Source organism: Nothobranchius furzeri, chromosome 10, assembly GCF_043380555.1.
Source record: "Nothobranchius furzeri strain GRZ-AD chromosome 10, NfurGRZ-RIMD1, whole genome shotgun sequence".
NCBI classification, from domain to species: domain Eukaryota; kingdom Metazoa; phylum Chordata; class Actinopteri; order Cyprinodontiformes; family Nothobranchiidae; genus Nothobranchius; species Nothobranchius furzeri.
In genome coordinates this window covers 36,173,280-36,187,088 of record NC_091750.1, presented here as the reverse complement: position 1 = coordinate 36,187,088, position 13,809 = coordinate 36,173,280, and the positions used below count along the sequence as shown (strand labels likewise).

At 48.6% G+C, this 13,809-nt stretch overlaps 1 protein-coding gene across 1 annotated transcript; it reads left to right on the top strand.

The window, feature by feature from the left end:
* The first annotated feature begins 5,649 nt into the window (after positions 1-5,649).
* Positions 5,650-12,280, top strand: LOC107386173 (nucleus accumbens-associated protein 2). Its single transcript, XM_054730329.2, has 7 exons — positions 5,650-6,227; positions 8,808-9,013; positions 9,177-9,430; positions 9,682-9,858; positions 9,938-10,043; positions 11,278-11,375; positions 11,531-12,280. The coding sequence occupies exons 1-7, from the start codon at positions 5,793-5,795 to the stop codon at positions 12,142-12,144; spliced, it is 1,890 nt and encodes a 629-aa protein (XP_054586304.2). The 5' UTR covers positions 5,650-5,792; the 3' UTR covers positions 12,145-12,280.
* Positions 12,281-13,809: the final 1,529 nt, after the last annotated feature.

Below are 13,809 nucleotides of genomic sequence, written 5' to 3'. Positions count from 1 at the left end.
AAGCTCCTCGGATGAGAAGCAAAACGCCTTCAAGAAACCAGTTGCCTTCATTCGAACCCCTTTGGAATACCATTAGTACCTCAGCAGGACTCAAACCAGTTAGGTTTGGTTGAACGGCATTTCCATCAGTAACTGGTTCCAGGATGTAACTGCTGATGTGGTTCCCAGCCAAAAACAACATCAGAGACTTTTGGTCACTGATTGTTTCGGAGGATGGAGTCACTGGTTTTTCCAGTTTCCCGCCTGCTGCCTGCAGCCTTTTCCAGGATGAGAGTCTGACAAAAATCCACCAAGTAAGCAGAATGGTTAGCATCACCACCATGTCTGTCATCTGAGGCAGCAGTAGCTCAGGAGGTGGAGCGGGTTGTCCAGCAACTGGAGAGTTGTAGGATCAATCATTGCTGCTGTTGTGTCCTTGGGCAAGACATTTAGCCCACCTTGCCTTGCTTGCGGTGGTCAAAGGGACCAGTGGCGCAAGTATTTGGCAGCCTCGCTTCTGTCAGTGCGCCCCAGGGCAGCTGCGGCTACACTGTAGCTCATCATCATACAGATCAACTCATGCTTGCAGTTGTCGAGCATAAACCCCTCCCCCTTCTACTCTAAGCTCACCCACCAGAGCCATTTCTCAGTTGTGACAGAACACCACCCGACCTGAGTAGAGTTGAGTAATGGTGACTGCTTTAGGTCTTGTTGGGTTTAGCTGGATCTAGCTGGTTTAGAAGGTGGGGTTTAGCTGCATCTAATCAGGTATAGCTAGAGTCTAGTAGGGTCTAGCATTTAGACCCTACTAGACTCTAGCTGGTTAGACGGCCAAGCTAGGTTTTTCAGGGTCTAGCTGCATCTAGTTAGGACTAGTCAGGTTAAGTCGTCTAGCTTGGGTCCAGTTGGCTCAGGGACTAAGATTACTCTTTTGGTTGAATAAGCTGATGAGTTCAATTTAACCGGAGAATGCAGAATCAGGTTTTCGGATGTCCCCGTTGGAAGAGCGTTCAGGATCGGGACAAGTTTAGGACCTGAAGAATCGTTCTGTGGTTTAGAGAGTTCTCCAGCAGGATCTGACCTCGGGTTCCTTAAACTGCCACACGCAGGTGCATACAAGTTGTCATTAACCCCCTCCCCTTAATATTGTAAATAGTTTTAAATCCAGACTTGACAAGTCCGAGGGAGACAGACAGGTCCTGTCTCTCTGCAGGAAATATGTGTGTGCATGGACGTGTGCTAGTGTGTGTGTGAGAGAGAAGCTGGCACACAGTCGCAGAATGCACACTATGTACTCGGCATGCCAACTCAGCCTCGGCACTGCAATGCAGCGCAGAGTATTTGGCCAAGTCATGCCACACACACACACACACACACACACACACACACACACACACACACACACACACACACACACACACGCACGCGTGTTGTCACAGTTTCCTGTGTGATTGTCAGCCTTGCACGGTGTTGTCTCTGCAGCAGTGAGCTGTGATGCATGCTGTCTCTCAGCCTCTGCAGGGCAGTTAGCCGCATTAGCTCCCTACATGTCCTCAGATGACTCCTCCTCCTCCTCCTCCTCCTCCTCCTCCTCCTCTCTTCCTCCTCGGCTGTCTGCTGTATCCTTGCCTCCCCCCCCCACCCCTTGCCTCTCCTCCTGTGACACACCAGACGATGCATTGACTGAACGGAGGAAAAGAAGAAAACCTCTCCCAGCCAGCCGTCCTGCCTGCTGCATGGAGAAGGAAAGGAGGAAGAGGAGTAGAAGGAGGTGAGGAGATCCTGACTGTTTCCCGTTCTGCTCTGACTGTATCTCATGTCTGTCTGTTTCTGAAACTGTTAAGTGTTTCTTTTAACTCGTCAGTCACACTTGTCCCTCTATCAACGTCTTGTCTGCATGTTTGTTTACATTTTCTGCACTCTGAACAAAAGCTTTAAATCGAACTGAAATGGGCTCTGCAGAACCAAACAAGTCTGTGTCAGTCTAGGACCTCCGTGAACTCTGGTGGACTGTACTGTAAAAATCTGAAGTGTACTTCACTAGACCCTAGTGGGCAGTTCAGTACAGCAGCGAGTAAGAAAGGGTGACTACCACCCACACAATTCTCAGGAAGGTGTAATGGAGAACAACAGCAACGTGTCCATACTGGAGTCTCTAGAGACTACCAAACAACAGCTCAAGCTCCAATACTGAGAAGCACCAGAGATGCCAAGGTTAGAGAATAAGCAAGATGTTCTCCACTGCATCAACCAAAGTGTATTGTCAGTGGCTGGAAATAACATGAGGATAGACTCGTCAAGTGCTGAGACTGAACAATAGTGGAGAAGCATCTGGGAGAAGGAGGCCTCATGCAACACCAGGGTCCTCTGGCTAGAGGGCAGATCACTGCAATACCTTACAATGAGAACCGAGACATGGCGTGGGCAGACATCCAAGAACACGTCTGAGAATGAAAAGTTGTGTGGCAGTGTGAGTGTCCTGTCACAGTGTCCCGATTGATCATGCGCCCTGGCTACTTGGCCAAGGGGATGTCCCTTTGGCTGATTGGTTATCACGGTGACTCTCACCAGTGGAGCTGTAAACCAGCGGCTGGTTGAGAAAACCACTGACTAAGACTTGAAGACCAGAAAGCAACCTGTGCACTGCTGTGATTAACTAGAAGAAAGCCTCTGACACATGCACGAATCCTGGAGATCTTGGAATTGTATAATATCAACAGGTCACTGAGAAGACCTCAGTGGGAAGTGGAGAGACCACTTGAAGGATGATCACATAAGTTGGCAACAAGTGTAGCATGAGTCAAGATGATGCTCAGTCCCCTTACTGTCCTCCATCAGCCTGAACCCCTCACTGTCACAAAGAGAGGCTATGGACATGGTTCAACTGGGGAGCAGCCATCTGCCACCTTCTCTACATGGAGGACTTCAAACTAAGCCAAGAATGAATGATCCTATTCACCAGGGATTGGAATGTCATTAGGAATGTGGTGGAATGATCCCCGATGAAGGCAAGACGACCCCAACTGAAGGGGTTGAAGAACTTGACACCATCATTGCAGATGTTCAGCACAGTTTCCAAGATCTTTTGATCCTGCTGACACATGGCAATCATGATGAGGCTTCAAGAAAATCGGTCACAACCAAGCGTATCCAAAGAGTAAGCCAGGTCCCAAAGAGCCATTTGGATGGGGAGTCCATTAGCAAATGCACCGCTAGTTATCAGATACCCTGCTAACCAAAGGAGGAGATACTGCTATCAAGACAGGACCAAAGAGGCCCCCAAAACTGTCCATTACACCAGGATGTAAGATCCAGATAGGCGAAGCATAAATTAAACACCATAAGCAACTGTATGAAACAGTGTATATGAGGCAGTGTGAGCGTCCTGTCACAGTGTCCCGATTGATCATGCGCCCTGACTACTTGGCCAAGGGGATGTCCCTTTGGCTTACTGGTTAGCGCATGACTCTCACCCGGAAGTCTGGGGATCGAATCCGGCCTGGGCCCTCGTTTCTCCACCTTGCCACATATAATTCCACAGTCAAGAGTGTAAGGATCCACCGCAAGTGTTGGAGAATGGCAGAACTAAAATCTCACAGGACTTCCAAATCCAGACTAACAGTTGATGGCTAAATAAATGTGTCATGGTCTGCGTCCTGCGTCCCCCTCATGTGTCTCCTCGTGTTCCCCAGCCCACTCCAGGTTTTCCCCTTAGGTGTTCTTCGTTGGTTCATGTGCCCCTTTAGGTCTCCAGGTCCCTCCAGGTTTCCCTCAGGTTCCCCTGTAGTGTTTTCTGATGTAGTAATCCCATCCCTGTTTTTCTTCTGGTGTCTTGTTTTCAGGTTTTCAGGAGTTCACTCATCTGTAGATTTATTTTACTGAGTCAGTTTTCCCCACTCAGTTAATTGGTCTCACCTGATCCCTTCTGATTACTCCCCGCACACCTGTCGCCCGTCTCCCTGATTGTTTCCCTTTGTGTATAAAACCCTGTCCACGTCTCAACGTGTTGTCGGTCCATTGTTTGTGTCAGCGTTGTCTCCAGGTCTCCAGGTCTCCAGAGAGCACTTTGTCTCTAGGTCTCTTGGTTTTCATACTAGGATTTTTGGATTTTCGGTTTTGGCTTCCTGCCCCATTGGATTTACTTTTGGACAATCGCTCCTAACAAAGGATTTTTATGTTTATTTCAACTCCTGCCTTGTGTCTCCCTGGTTCTGCATCTGACCTTCCCCCTACTCGCAGCTTGACAAAATGGAAATCATTGGTGGTCAACAAACAGCAAAACAAAGCAGAGGTGACAGATGAAGCGATTCCCTTTAACGGGAACTTCAGGAAGAAGGAACACAAGAAACTGGAGGAAACTCTAGGGCTGAAAAAGTAATTCAGAAGTTATAGTCAAGGGCAAAGCTGCAGTAGTACCTTAGGTCATAGCGGCATTCAGGCTGGGATGACCCAGTCTGAAAGAATGGCACCATCAGATTCCAGGAACCACCTCAGAGTGCAGCTCTAGGAAGAGCTCAGCTGACATGTAGAGAAGAACCCTGAACTGAGTTGGGGGACAGCTGACAGTACACATCCACCTATGCACTGATTGGCCGGCTGGAGTTCATAACTACCTTTTCATGGGAGCCTATGATTGGCGACGGTAGAATCAGTCAGCCGCGATTTCCCACATGCACGATTGGGGTAAACATCTTCTCTGACTGCAGCTTGGACCGGCCGCTGTGGCCACGAGAGCGCAAGGACCGACCATCTGATGTGAGCATTTTTGGATGTCCAGGGCAACGCCTCTGCTCAACGAGAGAGTAGGAAGTTGTGCGCTTCATGTCAAAACCTCCGAAAGCAACACTGTTCGCGCCCACTTGTTTCCTTACTGGTGGGGCTCAGGATGGGCACCACAGACTTTTCTGTGCCTCTGTAGACCCTGCTCACATGCTCAAAGACATCCATGTTCCTGAGAAGGCTGCATGAACAAAACCTGGCAGTGTGGGGACAGACTGTCCCCAGCCAACAAAGACGGAACTGACCTAAGTGTAAAAGGTCCAAAACATGCAGGTCACGGATAAAAATTCAGTTTTTGCAACTACATCATTTATTGTCTAATTTTAATTGAATGCCTGTATGATAGTAATTTTTATTTTATTGTGTACTTCTATGACAATACAACAGTAATACTACCGCCTCTCCACTGGGGGGTGGGGGTGGGGGGATCAATAGACATGTAAAGGACTGGATCTGGCAGGTACTAATCCTGAAACTCCACCTGGATGCTTTAAAAACCAAAGGCGTTAGATGTGTGATGAGATCTGGAGTTAAACGTCAGTACGGCTGAACGTCTAGACAACAAGCCTGTCCCGTAGGAAACCGCGGACAAGTCAGAAAGCTGTCCTATCTAGACTGAGGACGGGACAACTTGTCTCATCAGGACTGAGGACAGGACAGAGAGCTGTGTCCCATCGGGATCTGATGTTTTGTAGATGATGGTTTTAATTTATTCACTGCTGATTTTGGTGTGAAAGAGACTGAAACATGAGCTGCGATGAATGTTTGTCAGTTTGTTCTGCTGCTGCATTGGAAGGTGTGAAACTGATGCTTTTGAACTTCTCATTGTCTTTTGTTTCTCTTGCTCCAGATCTTTCTCTCTGATGAATGTACCTCAATCTTTACGCTCTTCTACCTCTGACTGACTGGACCTCCCAGACCTCTGACCTCATGGATCTGAAACATTTTGGAGTTTGCTGCAGCATCCCTGACACCTAGACCCCTCGTTGTTTTCAGCCACTTACCATACCGTCTGCCTCAGGCTAACAGCCCCCATGATGTCAGAGGGACTTCTGCAGGTGGAAATTCCAGACTTTGGCAGCAGCGTGCTGGGAAGCCTGAATGAGCAGCGGCTGCGTGGACATTATTGTGATGTCTCCATCCTGGTTCAGGGTCAGGCCTTCAAGGCCCACCGGGCCGTCTTGGCTGCCTCCTCGCTCTACTTCAGAGACCTGTTCAGCTCTGCGTCTGACTCTTCCTCATCTTCCTCCTCCCAGGCTGTGTTTGAGTTGCCGTCCTCCGTGACACCAACATGTTTCCAGCAGATTCTGTCGTTCTGCTACACCGGGCGCCTCAGCATGGCAGCCAGCGACCAGCTAGTGCTCATGTACACCGCAGGCTACCTCCAAATTCAAAACATTGTGGAACGAGGCATGGAGCTGATGATGATGAAGGCCTCTTCCTCCTCTCCACTATGCTGCGATTCTCAGGTGGGTTCGACAGGGCTACATGTCAAATAATGTTGAGCTTCCGTGCTAAAAAAAAACAGCACATGTTTTGGATGCTGGTCCAGCACTGGATGCTGCTAATGGGATTCTGGACCAGGATCCAGTTAGCAGCATTGGGGACTTTGTGGATCTCAGACTGTGGTGGACCAGCAAAGCCCGGAAACCTCTGTTAGCTTTGTTAGTTTTGGTACATTAGCTTTGTTAGTTTTGGTACCCAGCCAGCCCCACCAACACGTCATAATAACCCATTTTTGACCAAGCAGCGTTCCAGTGAATACCCAGTATTTTACCGTATTCAACAAATGAAAATACAGAAATATAATTTTACTTACTGATAAAAATGGGACCGGGTCTGGTAGGGCAGTCAATACCATAGCTAGCCATTTTTGACCAACAAATACACAAATAACATCCAAACACGAACACACAGGGACACAATGGTCAAGTTCGGAGAATGGAAATGGCTGAACATTTCTGACGCGAGTCTGAGGCTGAGGCCTTTCCCAGAGCTAGCTGCTAGTGCTAGCTCTGACAGCTCATGCTACCTGTCAATCAATCAGCCCCCCCCCCCCCCCGAGTTGTCATGACTGTACTATACTATATGTTTTTTTTTTTATCAGACTGTTGTTTATTTCTGCTTTGAAGTTGGCATTTTTAACATGGGGTCAATGGGAACTTCTTACTGGTGCCAGCCCCTTGTGGATGAGGGGGGAACTATAATTTTAGTCACTTCCGGGTTGGCTTCTCACAGAAAACAGTCTCACCAGCTTCATTCTTGAAATTTTCTATATCTTCCAGAATGAGTCATTTCAGGGCTCTGTCACTTTAAGGAAAACAAGCTGTTGGTGGCCACGCCCACCCCTTAGCATTTATCACACAAGGAATGGCAAATTACTGGGGTGTTTCTCAATGCCAAGGAACCTTGCCTTGATGTCTTGGCCCCGCCCCGGTTGCCTAGGCGATACGTCATCGGGAGCCGCCAAGACGTGTTCCAATGTTCGTGTTCTACCGAGGCGTGTGTTCTCCGTTTGTTAGCCGTTTAGCTAGCTGAGCGGGGACACACGGGAGGTGTCTTGTAGCCTAGCCTTGGTCAAAAATTACCTAGAATACACTGCGGCATTTTCAAAAGGACGGCGGATCAGAAGCCGGCAGCTACTTCGGGGACAATTTTCAAGTTTAAAAGTGAGTCAGCTAATTTAAAATTTTTTTTAGACCCAAAGAAGTTATCTATGGTTGGACAGTTGCTTAGTAGTTGCAGCTTCGGTGGCTGGCAGGTAGTAACTCGCTTTTAATTTAATAAACATATACACAATTTAAAAAGTAAAAGGCTCGTTTTATATTTATACTGAAACTAATACGTATAAATGTAACGTTATCTCCCGTGTCACGTGACGTTACGTAACTGCCGTGGTCACGTGATGCAAGTCTGTTACATTTAACCATTTTCTTTGAACAAGGAAGGACCGTGTCCTTGTAAGCAAGGCGCCTGGCCTCGCAAGACATCTGCTCGCGAGGCCAGGCGCCTCGACATTGAGAAACACCCCTGGTCACATTCTTGCTTTCTCTGCCATCAGCGTTATAGGTGAAGCACAGTCCCATCCAAATTATTTAAATCCAGATTTAACTTAGACTGTGTTCAGTGTGCACCTACACATGCATTTAAATGCTAATTTAAATGCATGTAAATCTTGTCAAAATACTGTTGAGCCAAGCTAGTTCATACGATGCCCGTCTGGTGACATGTGGGGAAAAAATAATAACTCGTGGCCACGAGATACTTAAAGCGTGGGAAAGAGTTGTTAACTCGTGGCCACAAGGTTTTTTTCTTCCTCAATGTCACCACACAGGCACCGTGCTTAACAGTGGCTGAAAGATAAAGTCATTATTTGAAAGTACTTACAACTCCCTCATCTGCTGGCTTGACACAAAGCCAGATCACCCAGCCCTACATTTGAGTCAAAACAGCTTTTCTGTGTAAACTACTTTCAATGCCAAGTGACAGTGTGTAGTTTTTACTATTAATCTCTAGAAATATCCATTGAAATGTTGTTGTAAATGAATTAAAAGATTCCCAGTTGTTGAAAAACATTGCAGTTTCATAAAATAAAACCATAAAAATCTGTTCTAAAATACATGGAGCGTCTCCGGGCGACGCCATATTGGATGCCATGTTTTCCTTCTACGGAAGCCCGTGAGGACAAACACATTTACTGATTTGTATAAATGGTTACAAAATTTTCACCAATGATAAACGTTTTAGTTTTACACGTTCACCTCTTCACTCGTTGCCAGTGATGAAAGGGAATCTGATGTTCTTGTTATTTTGCTGGAGGTTGCACTCCCAGGGATTTTTGACCCTAATGGGCATCCGTTGGTCAGGTCTTATTTGAACACAAAAATAATGCTTGCTTGCAATGATTTAGGTGTCTACTGCCCCCTGTCGCCAGGGAAAATACACACTGTCACTTTATGTGAGGAGCAGTTATATGAGGCAAACAGCAGCACTTAGTGGCTACCAGTGGAACTGCAGCTGAATCGTCCTGTTGCTGTTCTGTCACCCAGACAAACTCTGCTGATGAGCTGGTGGAGTTTGACCCCTCAACCGTCCAGGACAGGCAGCAGAATGGTGCCTCCCAGCTGCAGGAAGCTAGCCCGGATCAGCCGTCCCTGAGTCCAGAGGAGCTGCTGCTGGTTGTCAGCAGGATCAAGCAGGAAAGGGCGGACACTCCCCCAGCCGAGGAGAACGGAGGAGGAGGGGAGGAGTCTAGGTTAGGTGACTTTATCTCTGGTTGTGTATCTGTGAGGTTTTGTGTTGTGGTAGTGTCATCACTCATGTGCAAAATGATGCCTGACTGTATGAACCATGTATGGATAATGAACCCCCTCCCTGGATCATATCTTCTGTCCCATTCTCACCCTCTCTGTCCTCAGAGTGGACATGGTTGGAGAGCTGCAGACTTCCAGGACCAGCGCTCTGTGCTTCCTGACTACAGGTGGAGGTTTGGTCCCTGGACTACAGTCCTACTTGTTGACAGGAGGGCGCTCTAGTCCAGGAGGGACCAGCCTCCCCACAGACTCCCCTCCCTCCCACCCCCCCACTGAGGAGGAGCTGGAGGAGGAATATAGTAACGCAGTCCACCCAGGACTGTACCAACACCTCTACGGTCACCATGGAAACCCCTACAGTGAGTCAGCTGTTTCACCTACATAGCAACTGTAACGTTAGCTTTCAGCAGGTTCTTTTCATGTGTGTTTGTTGAAAGTCCTTCTAGGAGCCTGTGATCTGGACTCCGGGACCGGGTCCGGGTCCCGGTTCGGGCCCTGGTCCTGTAGAAATGTAGAATCAGCTTCTTTATATATTTCAGTCGGTTTTTAGGAATATGTTTTGATTGTTGATTATCTCTGACCCTTCCTGCCTGCGTGCTTTTTGGTTCAGTTCAAGAGAAGCTGGAGCTTCTGCCCCTCCCATTGGCTAACGAGCGACGCCCCTGCGTGCTGGTTGGTCGCGACAACATGGCTCTGCCTGCCAGTCTGATCAGTCAGATTGGGTATCGCTGCCACCCTTCGCTCTACACAGAGGGAGATCCTGGAGAAAAGGTGGAGCTTGTGGCAGGTAGGTCAGCAGATCATCTGTTGTCATGGTAACTGCCACATTACAGATGGTCATGTAATGCATATTTATGTGTGTTCAGGTTCAGGTGTTTTCATGACAAGAGGTCAGCTGATGAACTGTCACCTGTGTGCCGGAGTCAAACACAAGGTGCTGCTCAGGAGGCTGCTGGCCACCTTCTTTGACAGGTGAGCTGTTAGCCCTGTTGCACTTGGCTATAGTTAGCCTGTTACACCTGGCTATAGTTAGCCCTATTACACCTGGCTATAGTTAGCCTGTTACACCTGGCTATAATTAGCCCTATTACACCTGGCTATAGCCCTGTTACACCTGGCTATAGCCATGTTACACTTGGCTATAGTTAGCCTGTTACACCTGGCTATAGCCATGTTACACCTGGCTATAGTTAGCCCTGTTACACTTGGCTATAGTTAGCCTGTTACACCTGGCTATAGTTAGCCCTGTTACACCTGGCTATAGTTAGCCCTATTACACCTGGCTATAGCCCTGTTACACCTGGCTATAGCCATGTTACACTTGGCTATAGTTAGCCCTGTTACACCTGGCTATAGCCCTGTTACACCTGGCTGTAGCCATGTTACACTTGGCTATAGTTAGCCCTGTTACACCTGGCTATAGCCCTGTTACACCTGGCTATAGTTAGCCCTGTTACACCTGGCTATAGTCCTGCTATACCTGGCTATAGTTAGCCCTGTTACACCTGGCTATAGTCCTGCTATACCTGGCTATAGATAGCCCTGTTACACCTGGCTATAGTTAGCCCTGTTACACCTGGCTATAGCCCTGTTACCCCTGGCTATAGTTAGCCCTGTTACACCTGGCTATAGTTAGCCCTGTTACACCTGGCTGTAGCCCTGTTACCCCTGGCTATAGTTAGCCCTCTTACACCTGGCTGTAGTTAGCCCTGTTACACCTGGCTATCGTCCTGCTACACCTGGCTATAATTAGCCCTGTTACACCTGGCTATAGTTAGCCCTGTTACACCTGGCTATAGTTAGCCCTGTTACACCTGGCTATCGTCCTGCTACACCTGTTTATAGTTAACCCTGTTACACCTGGCTGTAGTTAGCCCTGTTACACCTGGCTATCGTCCTGCTACACCTGTTTATAGTTAACCCTGTTACACCTGGCTGTAGTTAGCCCTGTTACACCTGGCTATCGTCCTGCTACACCTGTTTATAGTTAACCCTGTTACACCTGGCTATAATTAGCCCTGTTACACCTAGCTATATTGACTGTATTACACGTGGCTACAGTGAGTCATTTTACACCTACATAGCTACTAGTAGACGTGGACAACACACACACACACACACACACACACACACACACACACACACACACACACACACACACACACACACACCTGCCCATGCTGATTAACTTATTTGGTTTCCATAGAAACACTCTGGCCAATAGCTGTGGAACAGGGATCCGCTCCTCCACCAATGATCCGAGTCGAAAACCTCTGGACAACCGCGTGTTAAACACAGTCAAACGTAAGACACACACACACACACACACACACACACACACACACACACACACACACACACACACAAACACACACACACACACACACACACACAATCACCTTGATGTTTTTTGCGTTGTTCTCCACAAGCTGAAGCATTTCTCTGTGCCCCTGCTCCAGTCTACTGTCAGAACTTTGCTCCAAACTTTAAGGAGAGTGAGATGAACGTCATAGCGGCCGACATGTGCACCAATGCCCGGAGAGTTCGTAAACGTTGGCTCCCAAAGATCCAGTCTCTCCTTCCTGACGGCCTCCCCACCTCATCTTCATCACATCCTCGCAAGGGTAAGAGAGGAGGTGGAGCAGGAGCAGGGAGCATAGGAGGAGAGCGAGCTGGCGGAAGCCCTTTTGAGTTGGACCTAAGGCATCTCAGCTCCTCCTACCTCGGACTGGAGGCGCCGCTGTTTGCTGAGCGGCATGAGAGGGAGGCAGCAGGTGGGCAGGAGCAGGACAAGGAGGCCCCATCTACTGTCCTGCCCCACCTGCAATTTGCTAGCTCTCGTGGAGGGAGTGGGGGGCAGGGGGAGGAGCTGCTAATGGGAGGTGAGGCAGACAGAGAAGGAACGCTACAGATGGAACAACCCTCAGACCCCTCCCTCTCCTTGTCCTCTTCCTCATCCTCTGCTGCCTCCCCTTCACACCCCTCCCCTCAGCCTGCTGAGCTTGCTCCCCCTCACAGGGGATTGGTTGACACAGACACAAGGGGGGCGGACCCTCTGGAAGACAGCCAGTGAGCCTTCAATGCATCTGCCTACCTAAATGTAAATAACATAATAGCTACCTGTTCTGTCCTGTCTGCCCTCCTACCTCACTTCCTGTCTGCCCTCCTACCTCACTTCCTGTCTGCCCTCCTACCTCACTTCCTGTCCTCCTTTTAACCCTCTAACCTCACTTCCTGTCTGTCTGCTTGGCTCTGCTGCATGTCGACAGCTCCCTGCAGTCCAGCTCACAGGCCCATAGCACCAGGACTGATGATGACGACTATACTCACTCTGTTAATGATAATAAAGCTTTTCGTTGATCAGGTTTATTGATTGGTTGTCTGATTGAATAACTTCCATTAGAATAAAGATGTGTATTGTCTCTGATTTTGCTAACACGCTGTAATAAAGGTGTGAACAACGGCACGGTAAGAACACGTCAGACCGTTCCATGTTCTCGTGTTCCTGCTCTACCTGGACCTCAGGGATGCAGAGCAGTTGATTCTACACATCTTCCCATAAAGAAGCAGGGGGCTGGTTGGCCAGGCTACAGGCCCACACTCCTTCAGACCTGTAGAATGTTTGGACAGCTGTTGACCAACAGTGTGTCCAAGGAGTGGCCTGGGGTAGCAAATGCCACCCTTGGAATCTGATTGGCCACCCCAGGTGCCACCATACTGAATTCCCTTTAAATAGGCTTTTCATTGTCCACAAAAGGTTTGGGGTAAAAATAAATAAATAAATAAATGCATAACCATTGGTGCCACCCATGCACAAAGTAGTGCCTCACCTGGGTCACCCCATTTTAAAAGATCCGGACACGCCACTGCTGTTGACTTGGAGCCACTTTAAAGGATAACAGCCTAGCTGTGACAACTGGGAAGAATTTATTATTTTTTATGTTTTACACATTGATGTTTATGCCAGTTGAAGACTCCGGTCCAGGAGCATGTCGCTAATGTCCCGCTGATCTCCGCCCGTGGAGAACGAGCTGATCTGGAAGGCCAGGACTCCCGGTCGCAGCGGTCTGGCCCTGCTTGTAATTTAACAGTCCCAGTCCGTATCAGATCTCACATTCTGCCTAGAGATGAGTCTGCGGGCGGCAACACCCCCCACCCCCACCGCTCTCCCAATGGGGAGGTCCAACGATTCGTTAAAAGTGCCAGGATCAAATTTTGGTCCCAGTCCACCCCTGGGCCTGGGCCCCATGGGCAACAGCTTGTCCACCAGGCTCCAAACCCAGGCCTGGGTCCTGGGTGGTACCTCGGTGACTTCATCGGGTGGCTGGCACACACTGGCCAAGGGGTTCCACTGGTAGAGGCTGCTGGAGAGAGGACAGGATCAGCCTCTCTGCTGGAGCTGCACCCCCACACCCTGGACCTAGGTGAGCGGGAAAAACCAAACGTTGCAGACCTTAAAACTCCGGTTTTGTCTGTCCACACGCAGACACCCAAAACGGAGTCATTCTACTCTGTGGAATGACTTACTGCTTGCTGTGAAGCAATCATCATCACTGCAGGATTTTAAAAGTGGCCTGAAGACTCGCTTCTATCATTTGGATTTTAGTTCATTTTATTCTGTTTTATCCGTTTTTAACCGTTATTTATTGTCTTGTTATCTCGCCCCTGTCATCACCATCAGCATGTGAATGAGTGTGTGAATGGATGAATGATACACTGTAGTGTAAAGCGCTTTGGA